The sequence below is a fragment of the Diabrotica undecimpunctata genome, chromosome 5 (genome assembly GCF_040954645.1).
Source record: "Diabrotica undecimpunctata isolate CICGRU chromosome 5, icDiaUnde3, whole genome shotgun sequence".
Lineage (NCBI taxonomy): Eukaryota > Metazoa > Arthropoda > Insecta > Coleoptera > Chrysomelidae > Diabrotica > Diabrotica undecimpunctata.
Genome location: NC_092807.1, coordinates 19,790,316 through 19,817,856, shown reverse-complemented (window position 1 = coordinate 19,817,856; position 27,541 = coordinate 19,790,316). Strand labels below are relative to the sequence as shown.

Below are 27,541 nucleotides of genomic sequence, written 5' to 3'. Positions count from 1 at the left end.
TGTTTTAAGGGGTTTGGGTTGAGGGGGCCTTCTTTTCAAATATTTTCACGTTTGAATCGAAATCAGTAGAACGATATAACTGTTATTTCAGTATCTCTACCTTGTCAGTCGTTCCAGCTGGAGATTCAAACGGAAAAGTTCAACCAATCTCTCCAAAATCTTCCCACTTTCATTGGATGACGAGTGGAGATACCGAAATAACGGTTATATCGTTCTTTTTATTCAGATTCGGACGTGAAAAGTTTGACCAATTTGTGCTCCAACGCTATAATATTTGGCTTATTTCCTCAGAGCAGTATCAAGCTGTTGCTGAAAGTTCCAATCGTTTGTATACTACAATCGTGAAGGTGTAGCTGCCACCTGATGGGGGCTCATTGAAATACCGAAACTGTAAGTTTAAAAATCGACGTACGAGCGATTTTATTTTATCTTTAAAATAAACAGGTTGAAAAGAAAGGTATCCTCTCACTGTATAATATATATATATATATCTATATATCTTTAAGGAATATGACCGTTTAATTTAATATAAAAAATGTGCACTCGTAAGTGAAAGGGATATTTTCGGTCAATTTGGAGATTAAAAAAGAAAAGAGTTGTGCTACTTTATCTTTTTATTGAATACGTTTCGCCCACTGTTCAATGGGCATCGTCAGTTCATCTTTAAAAGATCTGTAGCATTAAGATATTAGTATGGTGAAGACACATCAAAAATTAATTTACTAAATAAAACAGCAAAAAACACAGAATGCCGGAAGATTCCCAATTTAACTAATTTTATATTAATTAGTTTTATAATTTAACTTCTAAAAACATTGATAGAATCCATCAATGTTTTTAGAAGTTAAATTATAAAACTAATTAATATAAAATTAGTTAAATTGGGAATCTTCCGGCATTCTGTGTTTTTTGCTGTTTTATTTAGTAAATTAATTTTTGATGTGTCTTCACCATACTAATATCTTAATGCTACAGATCTTTTAAAGATGAACTGACGATGCCCATTGAACAGTGGGCGAAACGTATTCAATAAAAAGATAAAGTAGCACAACTCTTTTCTTTTTTAATCTCCAAATTGACCGAAAATATCCCTTTCACTTACGAGTGCACATTTTTTATATATATATATATATATATATATATATATATATATATATATATATATATATATATATATATATATATATATATATACAGTATACTCCCTCTATAACGAACACGGTTATAACGAGTTTTCGCTTATAACGAGGTACATTAGATGTAACGTGAAATTTCTATTGAACTATGACCCTCTATAGCGAGGTAAATTTGTTTATAACGAGATAAAATAAGATTGAAAAACGTGTTTTTTTTTACGTTTTAGCCCGACCGTAGCTATAAATAAATACCCGTTTTAACTGCCGTCCGCAATAAACTTCTTACAATTTATGATTCTTAGTCGGAAATTTACAATTTATGATTCACAAGTGTCATTGTAGGGGGTTGACCATTTACACCTAATAGTATAGGTCCTAATAGACAATGATTCACAAGTGTCATTGTAGGGGGTTGACCATTCACACCTAATAATATAGGTCCTAATAGACAAGATGTGGAAAGTGTTTTAAAGGTTGTCAGAAACTTTATCCAAAGAAAAAACGCAATAAGCATAAAACTGTTTCACATCTTTAGAAAATATGATAGATAGAATACTGGACAATTTAAAGCAGTCAATATATCATTGACAATAAACGTAAACAACTCTTTTTTGTTTTAATGTATTTCATTGACAATAAAAGTAAACAACTTTTTTTCAAAAACGCCATTCAAACAATATTTATTAGCATCTTATATTGCTCCGAATGGCTTCACTATAGAAAGTTAATGTTTTAGAAAACTACATATTCATATGTATGCACAGTATTATTGTTGTTGGATATAACGAGATCCGCTTATAATTAATTAGTATGCCATTTCAGTTCTCGTTATAGAGGAAGTCTACTGTATATATATATATATATATATATATATATATATATATATATATATATATATATACAGTGAGAGGATGAAGTCTTACTTTCCTTGTCAACCATGTTTTTTGCATGCTGATGTCGGTATAAAGGTATTCTTAACATCGTGTTGTAGCTTCTAGCAAGGCTCATTTTTTGTAATAATTAAATTTTGATTTCAGAAGATTTTGCCGCAGACATAGAACTTACAGAAGAGCAACAGATAGAACTTTTGGAACAGTATGAAAACGAGAAAAAGGTTAGTCAAATGTCTTCGCAACAACCAATAGGAGAAACGGTCGTTTTTAAACAGGAATCCCCTAAGAGGAAAAACAAAGGATCCAAACAAAAGCCGACTACAGAAACCCAAAACACACAGGCCGCTACCCCAAAGGAAAACGATTTAAGCGCAAGTATAACCAGCACCCCAAGTAGCAACAGCAGCCTAGATTTGGATTGGGAAAAAATCAGTGATACAGAAAAGTAACTTTAGAGTAACTAATATTATACTTGACTTTGGAAACTTCAACATGTAGCTGAATGTGAATGTTTGTCACAGTACTATTTTCCCTATTGATAACTACGTGCTATAACGTACTAGGTGATGAAAGGTAGTTGTTAACTTGTACTGCTGGTATAGTTCAGACGGGATCTGTTTTGAGGTGAATATTTTTACATGATAACTAGATTTTTGCTGGAAAGTGTATTTAATTGAGTCGGGGAACAATAATATCGAGGTACATCTCATAAAAATTGTAAATAAATACTTTTTTTTATATTTTTCTTCAGTTTTTACCTGCAACCACAATAATTTGTTAACTAGGTCTTTCATAACTGCGGAAATTATACAAAAATCTAAAAAATATAGGTATTACTGTTGGAATTTTGGTAAGTGTATATACAAATCAATAAAATCAGAAAAAAATGTTTTATTCGCAATTTACCAAAATACAGTACAACACCCTTCTGTATGCGGTAGTTTTATCAAATATGTGGGAGAAGCAAAATGATATTCATCGGGACGAAGATTTGCTTCAGCTTCCTGTGCATTGACTATTAAATGATTGACTGATTGAGATGTGTCGGTCACTTTTCGCATAGAATTTCATCTCTTTTATAAGTCTAGTCATCATTGAAGCTTTCTAGAGGTAAAATGGTTTCAAACAAAAGTATTTATTTACTCGTTCCTCCTCGAAGAGACAGTTTATATCTTGCTGATTTGTGGACTTCAAACCAATCTTTTGTAATGTATGTCTTGGGTTTCCGATTCACCATGCCTATGTCACATTCAACCCAAGGCGATCTCTCTTGGGAAAAACCATAAATACTGTGTCAAATGTTTTTTATATGTACAAGATAGTGCATGAACCTGAAGACAGTCCAGTTTTTATGTTAACCATAGCACGAGTCAGTGAAAATTGTGAGATGGCGTACTCCTAGTAGATGATGTTCCACATAATCATATAACCTGCATTGGACGCTTTTTGACGATAGTACTATATGAAGGGGTCAGAAGCAAAACCGCCTAAGTAGCATAATACACATTTTGAGAAATAAAGCATCAAAGTTTTTGCTCCTTTAAAAATTCTGGATGTTCAAAATTAAAAATTTTAAAGTACTAAACAATTCAAAATAAGTATAAAATTTTAAAGATACTTCTGGTGAGAAATTTTTAAAATTTTTTTTGCCTCTTTCCACAAAAAAATGCACTTGGGTTGTTTTACCTTTAAGCAAAAATGGCTTTATAGTACACAAAAAGAACTAAACAAAAGCTTAATTTTCAATTAATATTTATTTTTTCTTAAAAAAAAAACGAAAATGTTACTCTTTTAGAACACTAGAGTTACTCATAATCTGAGAAAAAAATCTATGTAGTCGTCTTGTTCGTCGTTGGCATCTTCTTTGGAAGACTTAACAGCAGTGCTTCCTTTTTTCCTTGCTTTTCTGCTGCTTTGAATCATGCGGCAAATCATTATAAAATTGATGGTAAATGGGGTGTATGAACTCTAGCAGCTGTTGAAAATTTTCCCATTTTTTATACTTAACTTGTATCGTACTTCTTTTTTTCGTCTTCAGTTGATGATGAGATTAAGTTTACCAATCGATCGCATTTATTACAAGTTTATGAGTGAGGATGGTGAAATTTTAAATTTTATTGAAAATATGACGGTGATATAATTCCTCAACTGGGGGTTCATCGTTATCAGTGCAATTATTATCTTTGTAGAGTGGATGAAAGGTATTTCGTATTTGGATATTGATTATAAGAGTAATGACTCCTATAACGTAAAAATCATCTGATATGTTCAAGTACTCTTTTTCTTGCGTTCTCTGATACTTTGTTGGTTGGGACATATTTATCAGGCTCCACAAAATTGTCGTTGTCAACTTTTTTACACATAACCTTAAAGCGACTATCGCTGATATCAAAAGTTTTTAGGAAAAACTCTGCATACAGAGCGATCAAGAAGTTTAATTTCTGTACTGTAATCCTTTTTGCTATTAGCCAGTTTTTTTTAACTTCAGTTTTTCTGATGTATGAAGCTAAAATAGCTATTTGCAGGTAGCTAAACTGTACAACTTAGAGAAGAGTCGTTGTCTTTCAACCTCGTTAAATATTCCACATTGGTACCTACACGTATGCACATACGCCTGAACACATTTCGTTCTCTTCATTTTTCTCTGCTTTCATATTCCCTTCCAGCGAACCTCTTATTTGTGATTTTATTCCTCTTCCATGCATGTATGTTACGCTTCCTTTTTCGGGTAGTTCTAGGAGTTATTGAAAAGAGGAAATATGTTAACCCCTTAAGTTGAACTTAACTTCGAAATTTCTAAAAGTATATAACTAAATTTACCGGTATCTACAAGTTTAATATTTACATAATAAAATAATTTTTGCTAGGGACATCACGCTTAAATTAAAACTAACAAGCTAAAACACACACTTTTACTAATCAAATATTATACTCCACATTTGTGCTTGTAGTTGCTTCCTCGGCAGATATTATGGAATTATCGCTGTCGTTATCTTCTTCATATTCACTCGGAATAAAATCAGATTCTCCATCTGTAGCGTATGGATCACTATCTGACTCTAAAAATAATATAAAATTAAAATTATTTAACTAATAGATTCTTATTTTATTTTTTTTCCAAAAATCATTATAACTTACCTAACTCAAAAGACATGATCGAAATATTATAATGAGAAAATATATAATTTCTGCCAACAATAGTATTACTTAAAACACTGCTATTAATCCAATAAAGAAGTATAACCTTCACACCATAAACAAATCCAAACCGTTGAGTGAAACCCAAACAACATAAGTAATAAAAATATATTTATTTCCAGTCACTTGTTTGGAAGTAAAACAGCCTAGGTGCGCTAAGGCGATTTCTGCTCTTAACGGTTGGTGAATTTCATTTTGGTTGTTTTTTCTATTCATCAAAAGATGGCGATAAAGTAGGGTTAGAGCGTAATCGATTTTACTACCAAACAATATAAGATATTCAGAACGTGAAACATCACTAAAGTCGTTTTGGTGAAAATTGGACTTAGGCGGTTTTACTTCTAACCCCTTCATATGACATCATTGTGTCGCAGACGGTACATTTTTGAATATATATATAACAAAAACTGATATTTTATTATTAGTCTCTGTATTTGGGATTAGCAAATTTTTATTACAGTCCAATGCCACAGATTCAGTGTTATAATTTTCTCTTTTTTTTATTTCAATTACAGAAGGTTTGCGCTTTAAGTAGATTTAATTTTTTCAGTGAATGCAGATGTTGATAACTTAAAGACTTAGATCAATCTTTTAATTGGACGGTGAAGTTGTCATTTTTTTTTTTCTTCTTCTTCAGCCTTAAGTAATCCAACTTTGGACATAGGCCTCCCCCAAATCAATCCAGTGTTTTCTATTTTGCACCACTTGCTTCTAGTTGTGTCCTCCGATTGTCTTAATGTCATCAGCCCATCTTATTTGTGGTCTTCCTCTGCTTCTCTTTCCTAACCATGGCCTCCATTTTTGTATTTCGTGGTTCCATATTTTATCCTTTAGTCGGGCATTGCGTCCTGCGAGGCTCCATTTTAATTTGGCAGCATGTTCTCCTGCGTCTTTTACTTTGGTTTTGCTTCTAATCCATTTGTTTGTTTTTTGTCTATAAGTCTTACCCCGAGTATTGATCTTTCCATTGCTCTTTGTGCCTTTACTATTTTATCCATATTAGACTTGGTGAGTGTGCACGTCTGTGAATCATACGTGAGTATAGGGAGGATACACTGATCGTAAATTCTTGTTTTCAGATATTGTTCTATTTTAGTGCTTTTCAAAACCCAACTCAGTTTTCCAATTCCTGACCACGGTAACCTTATTCTTCTGGTAATTTCGTCAGTTTGATTTTCTTTGTTAACTTTCATAATCTGTTCCAGGTAGATATACTCGCTTACTGTTTCTAAATTTATGTCGTTCAACGTTATTTCTCTATTGTTCGGTGTATTTGTCATTATTTTTGTTTTTTCCAAGTTCATCTTAAGACCTACTTTTTCCGAAGCTTGAAATAGTTGCGTCATCATGGTCTATAGTTTTTCGAAACTTGTAGCGAATATTACAATCTCATCAGCGTATCTCAAATGACTCAGTTTTCTTCCATTAACATTTATTTCTTTATCTGCACAGTTAATGTCTTTGAACACGTCTTCCAGTCCAAGTGTGAATAGCTTTGGTGAGTTATCATCTCCATAGCGATCTCCTCTGTTGATTGGTATAGCTTTGGTTTTCGTATCTATTTGTATTTTCATTGCAGCTTCCTTCTAAATATTATGTATGAGCATTCTGTATCGGGAGTCTATCCTGCAGTTGTTCATAGCTCTCTCTATTGTCCAAAGTTTTAAGGAGTCGAATGCCTTTTCATAATCAACGAAGCCAATGTATAAGTTTAAGTGATATTCATTGGCTTTCTCTATTAGCGTTCTGACTGTAAGAAGATGATCCGCTGTACTGTAACCCTTTCGGGATCCTGTCTGCTCTACCGGTTGATAGCTATCGAGCTTCGACGTCAACCTGTTAGTTATTACTCTCATAAACAGTTTGTACATTTGGGGCAGTAGGGAGATTGGCCTATAGTTCTTCAGATCTCCCCTGTTTCCTTTTTTGAAGTTAAGTATTGTCAAACTTTCATTCCAATCATCTGGGACTTCTCTGTGAAGACATTCATTGAAAACATTTTTCAATTCTTCGAGAATAATTTCACTCCCCTCCTTCAACATTTCTACAAGTATTCCATCTGGGCATGAAGCCTTATTGTTCTTTAGTTGTGCCATAGTTTGTTTTATTTCGAAGGATTCTATGTTAGGGAGTATTTCTGAGTTGACATTCGTTATCTTTCTCTTTAGATCTTCCTTTGCAGTGTTATCTGGGTTCTTGTTTGAGGAATATAAATCACGGTAAAATGTTTGAGTAACTTTTGAGAAGTTGTCATAACTGCTGCATATATTAATTCAAGAATATCTGAAACCTATGTGAAAACGTTTCCTTGTACTGAGCCAGTAATGACTCAACTTTTTCCGGAATGACCTAATGTGTCTTATATGGACGGCCTTTCTGTATACTTCTTCAATTTTTTAGAGTTGTCTCTATATTTTTGGAACCATCTACGGATATGAAATATTTTTGACAAACAATAACTTCAATCACATTGATACAGTATAAAAAAATAACATTTAAAAAAAATTCTTTGGTCGTATGAATTATCCGTTCTGGAAAAAATCTTTAAAGCTGGAATACTTTATTATATACATAAATATGAGCAACTTACTTGCAGTAATTTTTCCGAACTTGGAAAATGAAAAAAAAATGTAACTAAATAATTAACACATTATTGTTCTATTGGCTCCTAATGTGGTATTTTAACATATCAAAACGTTTTCTTTACTGGATATGAAAGTTACATGTATAAACTAAAGTCTTCAAAAATGTTGAAAAAAAAATTACTAGTTCGTCAATTATTGGTGAATTTTGCAGTTAATTTTAATGTTTCTAACTAACTCTCTCTTCAAAGTAAAATTTAACAATAAAACTTTGTAATTTTTCACGCATTTATAATTTTGAGATGCATATTAATATTATTTTTCCTTTACTTTAAAAATGTCAAAATCGTGTACTTTTAGACAGATCCGGACTGGACTAGTATACAATATCAATATAATTCATCACAATCTTTAATATTTAAGCGGCTTTAATTTATTGATTCGGTTTACATAATGTATTTTTATATATCAATTAAATTGATAGATAGTTGGTCATAGCATTCAATGTTTTTATATCATTTTCTATTGGTACCGTTTATACTAATCGTTGTAAATGTCTGAAGACCTTAAATACCAAGCCGGCTATCGTATTATTCAACTTAACGAAGTTTTTAAATTGATTTTTGTACATAAATTTATTTTTACTAACCAATACTGACTAACATAGAGTTTTTGTCTAAAAATCTTACAAACTATTTACTTATCTTAGAAGTTCTCGACAGATAGGCACACATGCCGATTTTCAAGCCCGCTATTCGAATATACCATCTCTGGTCAGGAATTCCGATCTGCCAAAACATCTTCCACGAAATTTTTGATGTGCAAAGGAAAAATTCGCTTGGTTAAAGTGCTACTATCTCCAATACAAACATTTTTCCATAATCATCGTCATTGGTGATACGGCCCGAGTTAAGCCTCAACCTTTCTAAGCTGATTCGTCCAATCAGTCATAATCTGTGCAGCTTATTCCTAAGTGGAATGAATATTGATAGTAGCCAGTCTTTTGGTAAGTGACCAGTCTCTTATAAGTTGTTAAATAGCTTATTAAAAGCTGTGATTTGGTGTGTCTCTCATAGCTTTAAAATTTTACCAGGTCCTGATGATTTCCCGTTTTTAATGAATGAGTGAATTGTAATACATCTAATCTAACGCATTGGAAGGCTTCAGTCAGATCTACAAAGCACATATAAGCAGATTTCTATTATTCCAATGCTTTCTCACTAAGTTGACTGACTATACATACAATATCTATAGTTTATCTACGATGTTGAAAGCTTCGTTTATCTTTACTAATTATGTATTTTTTATTAATCTTATACCTTGTGACGACACAAAAACTAATCTTCTTAACGTGCCCTATCAAGTCCCCTTGACGTTGGCGATTAACATGGCGAAACTGTCTCTGTCTTGAGCTATTCTAAAGAGTTGCTCAGCTTTCCTCATTCCTGTCCACTCCCTGATATTCTTCAACCAAGAGGCCTGCTTTCTACCAATTCCTCTGCGTCCTTCGATTTTACCCATCATAATAAGTTGAAGAATATTATATCGGTCTCCGCTTACTACGTGTCCAAAATAGGTCATCTTTCTACATTTGACGTTATCAAGCAGCTCGCGAGCAGCATTTGCTCTCTCAAGGACTGCCACATTTGTCAGCATAGCCGTCCATGGAATTTTTAGTATACGTCTGTGCAGCCACATTTCAAAGGCTTCCAGACGATTAATGGTGGATATTTTTAATGTCCATGCTTCGACACCGTATAAGAGGACTGACCAAATGTAGCATTTAACCATGCGCTTTCGAAGTTGAAGTTGCAAGTTATCATTACAGAAGAATGACTTCATTTTTAAAAATGTCGTGCGGGCTATCTCGATTCTACGTTTTATCTCTTGTTCTGGATCTAGTTGTTCAGTAATATGGCAACCCAGATAATTAAAACTGGACACTCTTTGAATTTTATGACCATCAACATATAATCGTGCATCTTGATGTGCTAAACGGCTAAACACCATGTGTTTTGTTTTTGAACAATTTATGTTTAGGGCACTCTCTTCCCACTGTATCAATGGCATTTAAAAGGCATTGTAATCCATTCATGTCATCACTTAAAATAACTGTATCGTCTGCATATCTGATTGTATTTATCAGAATTCCATTAACTTTCACGCCCCATTCCAAATTATGCAGTGCTTCTTTAAATATTATATCTGAATATAAATTAAATAACAGTGGGGATAGTATACAAGCCTGTCTGACACCTCTTTGTATTTTACATATTTCTGTTGATTTTCTGTTTATGCGAGCTGTCGCTGTTTGACGCCAGTATAACTCGTAATGATATCGGAAGATATCCCTCATCCCCAAATGTCTTTAAGTGTACAAGCAATATTTTCTCTGGTGTGACGGCTCTCATTTAACACTTTCGCTTTCAACGCTATCATTTTCCTTTCATATTCTTTTGTGATACCATGGCAAGTTAAACTCAGCAGTAAAACTCCAAGAACAAATGTCAGCAGTAAATGACAATTTTTATATACTTCGAGTATTTTCTGACTTACTTTGCCATATGATTTATCGCAGATAAATAAAATAAAATACTGACGAGACTTATATACTATAAGATGGACACCGATGCTTGATAACTCTTATGAATCAAACACTTTCCACGAAACTAAATGGCAAGTCCTTCAAAGCAACCATTTCCTTATTGAATTTTCAACTGCCAATGACTTCAAGTATTTATTATCCAACTGTTACGTTTTATTGACACATTCTTCAAACCATATCTGTTTCATAACGGATTTAGTACTTTCATGGGAAGATGATGCCAGTTCAAGTGATTTAGATGCAACGTGATTTCGTTTTTCGCGCTTTTCTAATTCGTATATCTCGATTTTATACAGTACCTACAAATGATTTCTCATACTCGTTGTAGTTCTGTTTCTTAAATATTCTTTGTTACACAGTTTGCATTTTAGCTGATTCAGCATCACAAAGTGTACAATAAGTCCATATTTAAATAGAATTTGATTTATTCCTGTTAATAAATCACTAATCACATTCTAACCTCAAAATTCATTTGTTTTTGTTTACGTGCGGGATGACACTTCGGTCGGATCAATTCGGCAATTTTCGGAACAAGATGCAAACGGAATACACCTCTGGCGAAGAGTGTCGAGACTGCCGCAAAGCTATACACAATTGGCGCTAAATAAAAAAAAACTGAATAATCGCATTCGTGAATATCTGCAACAGATATTCGCATTAGTGAATGTTCAAAAAATGATATTCGTTATATCACTAGTGATGATGGCTATATGGATAAACTTCTATGGTAAAAATCAGATTTCGATTTTTCTAAAACCTGTACACGATGTAACATGATAACACTGGAACGTTTTTAGGTAAATTAAATAAGAGTAATTTGCAAAATTTTAAGTTTATTATTAAAATAATATACATACATACAAAATTAAAGAACTATGCCAGACATAAAATTTACTTTTTCTCGTCAAATAAATAGAAATGTATGAATTTAAACACAATTTGTTCTATAGTCATTTTAGCCTTTTCAGGTCGTGTTTTCTGCACGTTTACTCTTCTAGATCAATTTTAAGAGGAATTAAAGTTGATTCACCGTGAGTTCTGATAATTATTATGAAATCATAAAACTAGTTCACTGGTTTTCACCTATAAATTACAAAACTTTTTGCAGTTTTTTCTGGTAGTTGTTCGTCTAAAGATACTAGTATACCTGTAAATAACTTATACTATAAGATATATAACTAGTTTCCAATATCTTAAGGCACTCGGGTACATGTTGTTCGACCTAAGCTCTCGATTACATTTAAGGGCCCTATCTATAAATTAATATATTTTATACTTATCCGCAAATATTTCCGAGTTTAATATTTACTTTACTTTGTGAGATAAATAATTGATACTTAGTTTACTTGTTAATGTTTTATTTTGTATTTATTTTGGTAACTCGGTACTGAATTTTTGTTTTTTTAAAAATTGTGTACCTAGTCCTATTATGTATGATACTATATTTTATAAAATGTTTGATGAAAAATATAATATTGCTAAATATTTTACTTTTTGTTTAAAGATCCCTCTCTACCTTACTTTTTTTACTAAACATTAATTAATAGTTAATAGTTAATTGGTTCGAAGAAAGCAGTATTTGGCACCGAATGATTCTCAAAACCCTAGTTGTACAAGATCCTAGAATGTTTAAAGCCACCGAATGTTTCTCCCAATATGGCCATCAGCGGTTTATGATCAGAACATAAAGAAGAAATGCTTATGTTGATAAAAATTTTGTAGCAATATATTGCTAAAGCCTCTTGTTGTACAACAGAATACTTAGCCTCATGTTTGCTTAAAAATCTTTGAAACAAAACTGATTGGCCTCTCTGAACCATCCGAGTACACATGCATGTCACCTAATGACAGCGCCTGTCATTAGGTGACATGCAAGTCAAACCTGGAAGCATCAAAAAACAAATTTTAATTCCATCTCCGACTTATAGCGTGCACGGCCTTTTCTGGAGAACTTTGCCTTCAAAAATGCATTCTCACACTCTGAAGTTCAACTAAAACGTACATATCTTCTTAATAACTTATATAATGGCTCCAGTACTGATGATAAATTGGCCACAAAACGGCCATAATAATTGATCATCCCAACATATGCTCTAACTTGCGAGATATTTTGAGGCCTGGGGCACTCAATAGTCGCTTTAAGTTTTTTCTGGATCTTTATATAACCCTTCCTTATCGATAATATGGCCCATATACCTTATTTCAGGATGGAAAACAAAGGGAATTATCTAAATTTAATTTAAAGCCTGTATTATCAAGTCTATTAAAGATATCTTCTAAATTTCTTAGATGCTCTTCTCTATTAGGACATGTAACCATAATGTCATCTAAGAAGTTAATAATATTTGGTATATTGAACAAAACCATATGGTACCATATGGTAGGTGGTTTTGTACCAATAGTAGTCTATTTACCTGATAAATACCTCTGTGTTTGCTCCAACTTAAAGCTTGCTGTGTTTAAGCAAAGGTTATAAACATTTTTGAAATTTAGTTTTGTAAAAAGCCCACTTTGAAGGGCTGCAATATCTCCTCTACTCTTGGCAACAGATCAGCGTACTATAATTTGCGTAATTAATCATTAATTCTTGAGTTTTAGCAACAGTGGCCAAATCATTTAGGTATATAATAAATATCAGTGGTCCCAGAAGACTACCCTGTGGAACACCCCTAGACACCGCCAGTGGTTCTGATTGCCAATTTTGTTTTTAAGTTTTAGTGGATGTGAACGTCTAGTAATATAACTCATTAACCAATTTAATTACACGCCTCATAACCCCATAGTATTTGAGTTTCACAAATAAAACATCAAAATCAACGCAGTTTAAGGCCCTGCTTAAATCCAGATAAAATCCCACATGAGACTTTCCCAGCATCCAAACAATTATAAATATCATTAGTTAATTCAAATAAAGCTGTCTCGGTGTACGTGCTAGATATGGCTGAATAATTCTTCATTAAGGAAAGATTTAAACAGCTGCTCATGGATAACCAATTCAAAAAATTTTGAAAACTAGCTAAGTAGACTAATTGGTGTATCAAAAGAATCGATATCATCGCCCTTTTTAGGCAGGGTTTAATAATCGCAAATTTCAGATTGGTAGGAAAGTTTCCAGTTTGAAGCGAGAAATTTATTATATGCGAAGAGGTTTATAAATATGAGGAAAACAAAATGAAGATTAAATGAATTTGCACCTATAAGAATATCCGTAAAATATGGCTTATTGTCTTTTGTTTGTCCGTTCTATAAGAATATCCGTTTTTTATGTTGTGTAGGTTTATTTTTGCCAAGAAGTTTTATTTTTTGAATTGGCTAATCGATGCTCATAACTCTACAAAACAATAATACGCCCAGTCCTAACATATGGTTCAGAAACCTGGACTTTAACAAAAAGCAATGAAAACATGTTATGATGTTTCGAAAGAAAAATACTAAGGCGCATCTATGGAACGGTAAATGAAAATGGTGTCTAGAGAAGACGATACAACTTGGAACTCTATAGGATATACCAGGAACCAGATATCGTAAAACACATAAAGATAGGACGTCTGAGGTGGGTAGGCCATGTAATGCGGATGGAGCAAACCGACCCAGCTAGAAAAACGCTCCTTGATAGACCTATTGATCAACGAAGAAGAGGAAGACCCAGAACAAGATTCCTAGATAACATCGATGAAGACATGAGAAATATGGAAATACGTGCTTGGCGGAGGAAGGCGATGGATAGGGACGACTGGAGAAAAATTCTTGGGGAGGCTAGGACCCACACAGGGTTGTAAAGCCAAAATGATGATGATAAATCGATGCTCATAGTGTTTATTTTTTCCTGTTTTGTAGTAACATACATTTGCTGAGAATTCTTAGAAAGTTGTTTGAATTCTAACGACTGAGATGACAAGCGCTAACAATTAATCATTTCATCTTTGGCAGCTCTTAGTTCAGGTGTTCGAAATGTAAACCTAGGGTTTTTGTTTGTGATTTTAAGAGGAAAATGTTTATTAAAGTACAATAAGAAGGTGTTTATGAATTTAGGATCTACCTACTGAATACAGTAATTTTTTGAGAAAAGTTCGTCTTTAAAGTATTATACTCAGTGACTTCTCGGTAATTTGCTTTATGACGAATATTGCATCTGTACATGATCTTTCAGTACGAAAACCTTGTTCATTTGCTAAGCTTATTATCTGATTTATTAGTTCTTGCAAAATTTTAGTTTTAAGTTTTAGCATAGTATGTATGTAGCAAGTAGGTATAGACTATAAGAATGTATTACTATTATTAAAAGGACTACAGAATGAATGAAGGAAAAGCGACGAGAGAAACCTAAGGATATCTACCTGCAAAAGTAAGAATCTAGAAATAATATCGACGTTCGTTTATCAAGTTTACAAATACGTTCAGATTATAAGAATTCTAGAAAGTATGTCGAACGTAAAATTAGTTGCATAATTCGAATATAGGAAAGTGACAAATGTCACTTCACATTTTATATTTTTAGGTTATATTTTTATTTATTGTGGAAGTGAAGTAATCTCTAAAACTAAAAAATAACTTATTATGAAGACTGAAGGTATTAATTCTGGGGATCCTATTTGGACCCAAAATGTAGAACTTCTACCACAAGAGGTAGGCGCTGTTTGTTGTAGAATTAGTTATATAATTATAGGTAAATGAAATAGTTCCCTATATTCTTCTGTTATAGCTTTCATTTTTATATCTCTGTTATATATATTTTTAAACCCAATTACTGCATTTAAAATATCAGATTAATGCGGGAGTTTGTACAGTCTAAATAAGTATGTACCAATCTTTTAAAAAGTTTTAAATTATTTTCTGGTCATATTGAGTGTTTTACTTATTTTAAATACATATTATATGATATAAAATATAGTGAAATGTATATTAGTGTATGTTTTATGACAGAAGAAAGGAAGGAGTTGTTGATGATGGCTTCTGTTATTTTTTCGTGGTAAGTTTTTAGACTGCTGGGAATTCGTTTGTATTTGGGAGTGTTAATATGATTTGCACATTTAAGAATATAAGAGGAAGTCTGATGAAAACTCTGGCTTTTCACGTCACGATTACAGGGTTACAGAAAGGAATGCCAATAGAAAAAAACTAATAGAATTTTCAATGGAACATAACCTTAAGACTCCAAGTACAATTTGATCATAAAGGTGTACACCAAATAACCTGGATCTCTTCTGATGGGAAAACGAGAAATCAAAGAGATCATGTTCTCATTGAAAGAAAACACAATAGATCCATGACTGATTGCAGAAGCTGCAGAGGAGCAGATGCCACCAGTGACCATATATTGACAATAGTCTTAAGCGAGGAATTTCCAAACAAAGAAGAAAAGGAAAACAGTGGAAAATGCCAAGTAAAGCATCTCCAAGACAAAGAGGTAATAAAAAGAATAGAGGAAGAAATAAACAAGAAATTGGAAAGAATCATGATAGGAGCTTAGATTTGGAATGGGAACTAAAACGCACAACCATGATACAAACGGCTGAGTTTAGCATTGGAAAAACAGAAAAACAAACGAGAGAGAAATGCAGGAGAGGACGGAGCACCAGAAATATGAAAAGTGGGAGGAGATATACTGCAGCAAAGGATAGATCGATAAAAATATGGGAAAACTAAAATATTCCAGACCAATGGAACACTGCACTTGTCTGCCCAATTCACAAGAATATAAGAAGTAGTGTCTAAAGTTATAGACTTAAATGGTTAGTAATTCTGCAAAAAGCCCTGATCCCTGAAGTAGATCTTTACTTTACTGGGGATCGTAAAAGAGTATCTATGTGGTATCCGCCATACATGTTATAAATTTGTAAGAATTTATAAATGTTGATATAGGATATGTTTGTATTTTAATAATTTATCATAATTTGTATTATATTCAATTTATCATAATCATTTTGTTTGTTCATTCTAATTTTAATTTAATTTGCAGGAATGTCTTCCAGTCATTGGCAGTTCTCAAGTATCTTCAATTCTTCAAAATTTGGATCCAGCAGGTGGGGAAAATGGCTCTCAAAACATGGACTTAATAATTCTGCCAACAGCCGATTTTAAACTACCTGTAGTAGAGAACCCATTCTCAATTCCTAACAATTATATAATTTTAAAAGAAAATGGTGAGACAAAACAAGACAGACTAAAACCGAGTATTAAGTTGAGAGATCTGAAACCAAAAAAGAAAGACAACTATGAAGACATGTTATATTTTGTGTGCAACTTGTGTCCGTTTTTGTGTACAAACGATACAAAAATTAATGAACATTTAGAAAACGCCCACAAAAACAAGTCTGTAGTTAAACTGCAAGAATTAAAATGTCCTGCGTGTTCTAATATATTTTTCCACAGAATGTCTCTAAGATCCCACCTCATCCATGACCATGGAGTAGGAAACTCAGATATCACTCCCATCATTCAGGCAGTGGTTTATTATTCTAATAAAAATAAAAAGAAAGAAAAACAAAAGCTGCATGTGAAACCTGTTGAGGAAATGACATTAATATGTGGTAATGGTTAGTATCATAGATATAAATTGTATTAAAAGAAACAAGTATTTTTGAAAAAAATTAGCTAGGATATATATAATTGTATTTCTAGCCTATGCGTTCTTGTAAAGATGTTACTAATTTTAAAAGACACCATTGTTTTTTTCCACAGTGAAGTAGAAGTTTATTTATTCAAAAATAGAGAAAGCCCTAATACATATAAATGTAATCAATTTATAACATTAATTCATACATAATACAATATACAAAAATAACAATTACACTTAAAATATAGTACCTACACTTATTAAAAATATAAAACAATAATATATAATATAAAACATGAATACAAAACAACTACCTAACTATTGGTGCTTTTAAACATTTGTACAGATGAACAACTTTTAACTGTTTGAGGAAGCTTATTAAAAAGATCAAAACCCTTAAACAACAAAGTGTTTCTTGAAGCTGTTCTTTTTGTTTTCACAATGTGTAAATTGCAATTTCCTCGAGTAGGGTAATTGTGAATATCACAATTCCACGTAATAAACTCACAAAAGTAAGCAGGGCCAAATTATTTAAAACTTTATAAATGAACACCATTATAAGGCAAAAGACCCTTTGTTGAACTAAAACCCAATGCAGCGTGCTAAGCATTGTTGCTATAGGTGTATATCTGCTTCCACCAAGAATGATTCTCATTCCATGATTTTGTAATTTTTGCAACTGGGCTGATTGATTTAAATTGAAGAGAAAAATAACTGATGAGCAAAAATCGAAGTGATGTTGAATAATTGCATTAAAAACTGTAATTTTAGTTGAAGTTGATAAATTTTTAGATATTCTTGAAAAAAAGTACAATTTTTTAGAATTCTTTTTTAATATGTAACTAAAATGGTCATTAATAGACAATAAATTATCCAATTGAAAACCAAGGTACTTAATTGTTGTAATGATTTTTATTTTATCGTTGTCAATTTGAAGATTAATAGTATTTATATCAATATTTAAGTATTTGTATTTAGTTGTTATTATCATAGCCTTCATCTTGAACACATTTAACTTTAGTTGTTAATCTTTAAATATTTTATTAACAGTCTGCAATGCTGAATTCGTTCTACGCTTGTGTTTTTACCCCCTTACAAGGGGGGCTTTTGGGGGAAGACCGGGGGTAAAAGTGATAAATTTTTTTGCATCTTTTTTGGGATCCCAAAATTAATATTCTCTGCAAAATTCAGCTTGTTCGTAGGATTTTTGGGGGTCAACTTTCTGGCAACTGAACTATTGATGTATTTACGAAATTATTTTATTTTCATATGTTACGGACTTCACAACCTACTCAGTGAACTGCGTAGGCTGGACTGTGAGTGAAACGGGACATTCGATGGAAGCAGCCAAGCTCAGCTTGACAAATGAAAATAAAAGTTACTTTCGGTCTGCTGGCGCTGGCCTCGCAAAAGGAAAGATGCAGTTGAGCAATATTTTCTACATGTCGAACTTAATGTTGCTATAATTTATGGTGTTAATGTGTCGAACTTTTTATTGGTCGACCGTTTCAAATGTAGTTCAGATAAAATGTATTAAATGTGTATGCTCTGTTTTATTTTCGCTTACTCATTGTCATTCGCATCTTTGGCCATCTATTTTTAAGCATTCTCTATATTTAATTATTTATTTATTTATTATATCGATTTATATATTTAATTATTTATTTGAAGAATCAATATGGTAAATAATTTAAAAAAAAATTAATATGTGAGTGGGTCACATTTCTAAAAACTGTCTTGGGTAATTTCTTTCATTGCAAAAATTTTAATGAAATTATTCTTGTGAATTTTTTGTACAATCGATGGTCTTTGCATTAATTTCTTGAATGGTTTATAGATTTTTCGTGCAATGTACATTGTTCTATGTACTTATCTTCATCTTTTTATCAAAACTCTTAGAAATGTATTATTTGTAGTGTACTCTGGTTCTGGAGGATTTCTCTTGAGAACAACTTGAAAGGCTTCATGGTGTAATAAGTCTTGAAGGCAGTGGTTTCTCCTTGCCTTATCGACTTAACACTTATCGACTCTTACACCCACAGCTGTTGATCAATAAGTGGGAGATTACTTATTTCGGCAATCAGTCGACTGTCAAAGCCTTGTTGGTTTACTTATATAAACAGTTATATTCACTCAATATAATTTTTTGAGATATATTATTTTTTAGATGATACTTCAGAATCTACCGACAAACACCAAACTCCAAGTGAGCTGAACAATTCAAAACCGTTTTTCGAAAATATAGTACAGTTACCAGAGATGGTAACAGTAGCGAATTTAGATCCTTCAGAAAGTTCAAGATGCCCTTTCACCAATTGCAAAATTAAATTTCCGGACAGTGCCAAATTGAACTACCATATATCATGTCACAGTGAAGGTGCATTTGCATGCTTCCAATGCGGAGAACCGTTTTCCACTTGGAAACCGTTAATATCTCACATGTGGCGCCTTCATAAATTAGATTTAGGTTTATATTCCTGTGATAAATGCGACTATAAAACGTATAGCTTAGCGAAACTCAATAATGTCCATAAGTATATTCATGGCGATGCCAAAAATTTTTCCTGTGATGTTTGTAAGAAGGCTTTTAAAAATAGTAAGCAACTTAGGAACCATAAGTTAACTCATAAAGAAAAGACCCAGAAGTTAGTACATATTTGTAGTGAATGTTCAAAGAAATTTTCTGATAAAAGACAGTTGAGAATACATCAGGATGTGGTACACAAAAAACTAAGACCATTCTTATGCAATTTCTGTGGATATAAGGGATCTTCAAGAAGTTCCTTGAAAATGCATGTTAGGCAACATACAGGTAAATTTAATTAAAATAATATATATAATTTACTATTTTAATTGGGAATAAGCCACAATTTTACTTTAAAATAAGTTTATTTGACTTTACGATTTTCACTTTGAACTTACAGAATAGAGCAATACCAGAATATTTCAACAAAATTCGGAAATCTGAATGAATTACATGTATTTTAAATAGACTTTTACTTTCTAAATTGGAAAAAAAGTCCATTTTTAAATACTAAACAAAAAAAAACTATTGTATTTATGGTCATAGTTTTTTCTATTCATTGTTAAAAAGGTTTTGAGGTATACAAAAAAAATGTTTTTTTTTTATATTCTTACTTGAAAATGTTTCATCTTTCATATATTTCCATCTCTTGTGATATTTTGCTTCCTAAGTTATTAAAATATCTACTTTATAAACTGTATGTAATTTATTGATTTCTTTAGGTGAGAAGCCATTTTCCTGTAATGTTTGCAGCTACACAACATCCGATCACAACTCATTGCGCAGGCACAACCTTCGACATACTGGTCAAAAACCTTACAAGTGCAGCTACTGCTCATACGCCTGCATTCAAAGCAGTACATACAAAACTCATCTGAAGACCAAGCATCCCGGACTGGAAAAGGATCTTTTGTTCACTTGTGTCGAATGTCAATTTAGGTCTGTAAATAAAGATATGTACATAACGCATATGGTAACAGCACACAATTTAAAACCTCAAGATTGTACGTAGTTATGGTTGCAATAAAGTATTTAAAAAGTATTGATTACGGCTTTTATGTCTCTAAAGTGTTATTCTCATACGCACATATATAGGGTGGTGAATCGTCAAACGGGCCATAGAAAACTCAATGAGAAATTCTAAATTGTTGAATTCCTGCTTCGCCAATTATTTTATACCAAAAGTCAAGAAAAACTATTTGTAGAGGACTGGAATCTGTATCGAAAACAAATGTTAAAATTGGTCTACGAATTAAACGTATTCCAAAATTTTGCAAGAATATAATACACAGGTCACACGAAGTGCAAGAATAAGTATGACATGTTGCGTTTGGTCATATTGATGTTTCTGATATGACAATATTTGAATTGCCAAAATTTTTATTGTGTAAAAAAACAATAAAGTTGATTAAAAATGTATTCAGTTGAGGAGAAAGTAGCAATAATGAAAATGTTTTATTTAAGCAATAGTGCGCGAATTGTCAGTTCTTTATTTAGCGTAAGATATCCCAATAGACCAATTCCAAGTCATTCAACAATTCAAAGGATTTTACAAAATTTTGAAAATACCGTGACCGTAATTTCTAATTGTACCTGTACAAACAATATTGCTGAGGTACCAAGAAATTTAGAAAATCAAAATGAAATTAAAGTATTAAGAGCAGTTGTATAAAATCCTAGAATAAGTTTTCGGACCATTGCAGACCAGTTTAATATTCATAATTCCACGGTCTTAAAATTTTTGAAAAGGAATAAATTTCAATGTCATCAAGAACTAAGAGAAGGAGATACTGACCGACGAGCGGAATTTTGTTATGAAATTTTAGCGAGGGCTAATGCAGACAGGCAATTTAAAAAAAAAACATTTTATTTAGTGATGAATGTACATTTACATTAAATAATGAACCAATTGTTCAAAATTATAGGATTTGGTCGACAAGAAAGCCTGAGGATATTGAAAACCATACCCAGTATCGTCGAAAAATAAATGTCTGGTTAGGAATATTTAGACACACTATTATTGAACCATTTTTATATGAGGAAAATTTAAATTCAAAAAAGTTTTTAGACTTGCTACAAGAACAGATTTTTAGCTTTAGATGAAGAAATTTGGTTTCAAATAGATGGATGCCCTGTGCACAATAACTGTTAGATTAAGGAATTCCTTAAAAACAGCTTTAATAATTGTTTGATTAGACCTGACTGTAATATTAAGTGGCCCCCGAGATCGGGAGATCTAGCTCCAAACCATTATTTTATCTGAGGGCATCTAAAATCAAAAATCTATTCTGACCAAAAATTTACAGAAATTGAAGCATTAAAAATGCGAATTATTGAAGAGTGTGCAAAAATAACGCCACGCGTTCTGGCTAATGTTAGACGAGAATTTAACAATCGAGTGGAACACTGCTTAGTACAAAATTGCGTATTGTTTGAACATTTGTTGTAGTTTTATGTTTAGAAATTATCATAAATTATTTTTAGGAAGGATCACAATAAAACTTTATTGAAATTCTTTGAATTGTTGTATAACCTGGAATTGAATTAGAGTGTATTATAATATCACAGTATAGATAACAACCAGTATTCTCACTCTACCGCGGTACCTTTGATCTTTTTAGACAAAATTCGGTGACCTTGACGCCATATTTTCTGGACGAAAACCGTGGACTGGCCCTGCACATATGGACGCGACAGAGCCGACTTTGATTTATTTAACAAAATTGATTTTAATTTCAACCAATTCCAAACTCTTCTTGCTACTCTTTCATTCTTCGAGAAATTAAAAAAAAAAAACCTAAAATTGTTTTGCGTTGTATTTATGATTTTGTTTTCTAAAGTTTCACAACTATTTGTTACAGAACTGTCTTATACACTATCAAAAAAAAATCAAATGGAGAGTTATGCAACAGTTTTTAATAAATATGCTAGTTTTAAAGCTGTATGGTTATAAAGTAGAATAAAATGCAAAGTTTCATTTCAAAATTCAAATACAGAGTTTGAAATCAGTTAATATATTTTAATTATATCTCACTAAAAACACAAGAGGATGTGAACAAAACTCCTAAATATGTATATTGATTAGTGATTGATCTTACCTGTTCATTGTAATAGACTATTTTGACTTGTTATTTCGATATAAACGATTAAATAATGTGTTATTGATGTTTCCAAATAATCATTTTATTATTTTTTCTTTTAGTTTTGTTTTCATATTTTTGAGTAGGGAAATTTCTGTTATTGAATTTTAATAAATAGTACAAACGTACACGGCTAAATAAAGTTGTACAATATTTGAGTGGACTTTGTTTAAAAGGTGACTAAAAGTTATGGTACTAAGTCGAGAAACATGTTTTAATAATATTCGGCTTTACAGCTAATATGTCAAAATTCTTTTGAAAGAGAATGTCAAGTATACCTACTTATAAAGTCAGCAGAATCACCAGTAGGGATTTTTAGATTACCAAATGTGTCACCGGTTCTATTTTTATATACATTAACATATTGATATACAGTTTTAGCCGACAAATTAGTTACACTTTTTGAGTAGCTGTCTGGTATATTATTTTTAAATAATATATTAGGACTGGGTAAACAAAATTTGCTACACAAAACATTTTTGTAAAACTTTTGGCCCCTTGAAGTACATTAAGAGACATCCTGTTTAAACTGATTACTGAATCTTCTACCTCTTGCCTTTTTTCTAGACTGTAAAATTTGAACATTTATGAAATTAGCTAAATTTAACGAAGGACAAAATTTAGATGTAAGTGCCATGTAGTCTTCAATTGTCACATTATCGACACATTTCTTTTCTGTAGAATGTACAGAATGTTTTCTGAATTTTTTATTTAAATAATGGTTTTCCTTCCATAATTTTATAACTGTACTTCATAGCACAATTTTTCTTTGAGTTTTTTCTTACAATCCTTGTTGATGTACATTAGACGTCTAACGGAATCGTACAAAGTGCTAAAAGTAGCGTCATCCTGTTAATGGTAAGAATGTATTTGTGGAAATAAAAAATAAATTTTTAAATGAACTTCATTTATTATTACATGTTGCATTAGATATTACATTTATTTGTTTATTTAATAATAACAAAGGTGACAGACCCACTGTCAAAATTAGACAAAAATACATTGTAGATAAATACAATTACAGATAAAAATCAAATATACATGTATAAAACAAGTACACATTAAGTTTACAAAGTATCATTTTGTAGTTTAAAATTTCAGAAGTTAAACAAATTATATCTTATGAGCACTGATTTGCATGTATGAGAAGTCAGATCATACCTATATTTGAACCATAATTAGTTCTGCGATGAGATATATGGAAATGTAAATTCTGAAGAAGTGAACGGGAAGGAATATGAAAAGAAATAAGCTAAAGCAATTTAGGAGTATGGATTATTCTATAATTAATTGCTTTTGTTCAAATGTAATGATATTTTACATTTTTGTTTACTTGATCTTGATTAATGTCAATATAATTAATTATTAATTAATTAGAAGAAACACTCTAATACATTTTTATGGAATATGATCAGATATTTTAGTTATATCTCACTAAAAACATAAGATAATGTGAAGAAAACCCCTAAATGGGTATATTAATTATTGATTGATATTATCTGTTCATTGTAATAAAAAAGAGTATTTTGACTTATTATATTGTTATAAACAAGTAAATAATGTTTTATTGATGTTTCCAAATAATCAATTTATTATTTTTTCTTTTGGTTATATTTTCATGTTTTTCAGTCTTGAAATTTCTCTTCATGAATTGTAATGAATATTATAAACATACACAGCTAAATAAAGTTATACAATATTTTATTTTAATAATATTCGGCTTTGCAATTAATATGCCAAAGGAATATGAAAAGAAATTAGCTAAAGGAATTTAGGAGTATGGATTATTCTATAAACAATTGCTTTTGTTCAAATGTGATTTTGAATGATATTTTACATTGTTGTTTACTTGATCTTGATTAATGTCAATATAATTAATTAGAAGTAATACTCAATACATTTTTATGGAATATGATCAGGTATTTTAGTTACATCTCACTAAAAACATAAGATAATGTGAAGAAAACCCCTAAATAGGTATATTAATTATTAATCGATATTATCTGATCACTGTAATAAAAAAAGAGTATTTTGACTTTTTATATTGTTATAAATAAGTAAATAATGCTTTATTGATGTTTCCAAATAATCAATTTATTATTTTTTCTTTTGGTTATATTTTCATGTTTTTCAGTTTCAAATTTCTCTTCATGAATTTTAATGAATAGTACAAACGTACACAGCTAAATAAAGTTCTACAATATTTTAGTGGAAATTGTTCACAAGTGTGGCTAAAATTTATTGTACTAAATAGAGAAACATATGTTTTAATAATATTCGGCTGTACAGCTAATATGTCAAAATTCTTGTGAAAGAGACAGTCAAGTATACTAATAAAGTTAATAAAATCACCAGTAGGCATTTTTAGATTACCATATGTCTCACCAGTTCTATTTTCATATCCGTTAAATATGAATATACAATAGTATCTCACAAATTGGTTACACTTTTTGAGTATATGCCACATATTTCACAACTATGGAATTCTTAAACATTTTTTTATTAAATATCCACACAAATAGGTTATAAAATTTCAATTTTTCAATTGTCAATATACTTCTTTTCTGTAGACTGTAACTTCTGAAGTTTATTTTTTAAATAATGGTTTTTCTTCCTTAATTGTATAACTGTACTTCATAATACATTTTTTCGGGGAGTATTTATTGATAATTGTTGTGACACTTGAGTTGAACTTGGTGTTACTGGAAGTGTAGTTACATGTTCAGGTTCTCCATGGAATATGTTGTTTTTACCAGGAGTAATAGTAATATCCTGAAGTACAGTTATAGTGAATGGTTTATGTTTAATACTAACATTTTTCTCCTAATCCATAGCTGAACTTTTCACTACTTCTAAAAGAAAAAGAGAAAGCTTACATATGTGTTACATCTTAATTATTTATTTTATTTACCTTCATTAATAGGACATCTTGGAAGACATGTTTTGGACTACTGCAGAATAAGTATGATCAAAAGTTGATGAGCCCTCTGTTAAAGGAAAGTTTGTGAGAACTGCAGAAGGTTGTAATCGATTTCTCATATCATTCAGAAACATCTTATTGTCGAAATGAGTACCATAAAGACGATGACTTCTATGTAAACGTTCTGCCTTATTCAATAAATCTTCTCGTCCACATGCCATTAACCAAATTTTTGCCTAAATACAAACATTTTTTTAATACACGATGAAACGTTAATAAATAATATAACATCTTAACATCTGTAATACACAATTTTAATCCTAATTTAACACTCACCTATTAACATCTTTTGGAAAGAAAACAATACTTTTCCTAGAATTATTACAACACTTTGTAGCTGCACAAGTGTGGCAAGGCTTTTTGTTTTTATTTTTGTACATATCGACGTACTGTACTTATACAACGTAATTGCGAAATAAAAAATGTATAAAGTTTATTTGTATCTATAAATACACAAAAAGTAAACAAATACAATGGCCTCTATATTATTTATCTATGACAAATGACAATGGCCAATGACCAATGAGAGCCGTCAAATTTTTCGGAGTCCAGAAAACATGGCGTCGCTGTCTGCGCGAGTAAAATGCGCGAACTTTCGCGCCAAAGCGGAGTGGGAATACTGGTTGTTGTCTATACTGTGATAATATCTTACATTAAGTAAAGATCTGATAGTGCTCGCACTATTGCCTGAATACAACATTATTGCGATTTTTCGTGAACTGAGTCATCAACTTTATTGCTTTGTAAACAATATAATTTATTGTTTACAAAATAATATTTATTGTTCACTAGTATTATGAGTATTTTTGAAAATTTGCTGCTTATAATTTAATCACAAAATAAAAATATTGACAATTCAAATATTGTCAAACATCTTACAATAATATGATCAAACGCAACACGTCATACACATTCTTGCACTACGTGTGGCCTGACTTTTAGGGGTGGTCTGAAATATGTATTATATTTTTGCAAAATTTTGGAGTACTCTTGATTCGTAGAACAATTTTAACATTTGTTTTTAATACAGATTTCAGTCCTCTACAAATAGTTTCTTATAACTTTTGATATAAAATAGCGGGAATTCAACAATTTAGAATTTCCCATTGAGTTTCCTATGGCCCTTTTGGGGATTCACCACTCGCTATATATATATATATATATATATATATATATATATATATATATATATATATATATATATATATATATATATATATATATATATATATATATATATATATATATATATATATATATATATATATATATATATATATATATATGGCCTAGGCGGACAAATTCGTTAAACTTCCCGTGCTCGAATCAGTATCAATAGAGTATTATGACTCATTTCAGCATCCTTGCTTCATGAGACACTTGGGCTGATACACATTCAAACTCGGAAAGTCCAACGAATGTCTCCTAAAACTTGACCAATGCAGTGGTTAGCGTACAGAGGTGCCACCTACTTTTGGTGGCCGTGAACGAAAACGATTTAATAACATCGTTTTCTGTCCTCTGGGCTATACAAATAGATTTAAGGGACTTCGACCTCTACGGGGTCGTACTGGGCACATGGCTGCTTGAGTTGAATGACTTTAATTCACCACTTGCAGATTTTTTAAGTGGGTGCTTAAATATGTTATTTAGACAATTTTTATTAAGAGTATATTATGGGTAAATTCGTTGTTATTTTAATTATTATGAAGTAACAAATCTTTTTGAGAATGTTAGGATTATTTATTTATATTAAGAATATTAAATTTTGTTATTTCAATTATTAGAACGTAACGTTTTTTTTTTGAGAATATTATCTTTTGCAGTTTACCCATATTCAGTATTTCTTGGCTGTTTAGGTCAATTTGTTATCCGTATCGTTACTCACTCCTAAGTAAATTTGTTGAACACTGGGAAATTAATAAGT

At 31.3% G+C, this 27,541-nt stretch overlaps 2 protein-coding genes and 1 long non-coding RNA gene across 6 annotated transcripts in view; 2 read left to right on the top strand and 1 right to left on the bottom strand.

Annotated features, from left to right (window-relative positions):
• Positions 1-11,899, top strand: part of LOC140441155 (BSD domain-containing protein 1-like) — a 28,038-nt gene extending 16,139 nt beyond the window's left edge. Inside the window, exon 8 of one of the 2 annotated variants that reach the window (XM_072531625.1) lies at positions 2,177-11,899. In XM_072531625.1, coding sequence (XP_072387726.1) covers positions 2,177-2,478 — 302 coding nt within the window. In that variant the 3' untranslated portion in view covers positions 2,479-11,899. Of the gene's footprint in view, positions 1-2,173 lie in introns of both variants that reach the window. The other variant, XM_072531624.1, reaches the window with a different exon arrangement.
• On the top strand, positions 2,465-20,533 carry LOC140441154 (uncharacterized). Of its 3 annotated transcripts, none has more exons than XM_072531620.1 (4): positions 2,465-2,602; positions 16,374-16,950; positions 19,138-19,782; positions 20,217-20,533. In XM_072531620.1, the coding sequence occupies exons 2-4, from the start codon at positions 16,461-16,463 to the stop codon at positions 20,504-20,506; spliced, it is 1,425 nt and encodes a 474-aa protein (XP_072387721.1). In that variant the 5' UTR covers positions 2,465-2,602; positions 16,374-16,460; the 3' UTR covers positions 20,507-20,533. The 3 variants fall into 3 exon arrangements, with proteins under 3 accessions (XP_072387721.1, XP_072387720.1, XP_072387722.1); XM_072531619.1 differs by lacking the exon at positions 2,465-2,602 and adding an exon at positions 14,906-15,040; XM_072531621.1 differs by lacking the exon at positions 2,465-2,602 and adding an exon at positions 14,942-15,080.
• A 1,743-nt stretch (positions 20,534-22,276) lies between these two features.
• Positions 22,277-26,141, bottom strand: LOC140441153 (uncharacterized). Its single transcript, XR_011950966.1, has 3 exons — positions 25,891-26,141; positions 25,546-25,790; positions 22,277-25,486 (listed from the first exon to the last, which is right to left on the bottom strand). It is a non-coding gene; the product is annotated as an uncharacterized lncRNA (long non-coding RNA).
• Between the last annotated feature and the right edge of the window lie 1,400 nt (positions 26,142-27,541).

Excerpts from the sequence above, each read along its gene's own strand:
- LOC140441154 (XM_072531619.1), top strand. The coding sequence starts at position 14,972 with ATGAAGACTGAAGGTATTAATTCTGGGGATCCTATTTGGACCCAAAAT. Across the intron at positions 15,041-16,373 it reads TAGAACTTCTACCACAAGAG|GAATGTCTTCCAGTCATTGG; the intron begins GTAGGCGCTGTT and ends TTTAATTTGCAG. Across the intron at positions 16,951-19,137 it reads GACATTAATATGTGGTAATG|ATGATACTTCAGAATCTACC; the intron begins GTTAGTATCATA and ends ATTATTTTTTAG.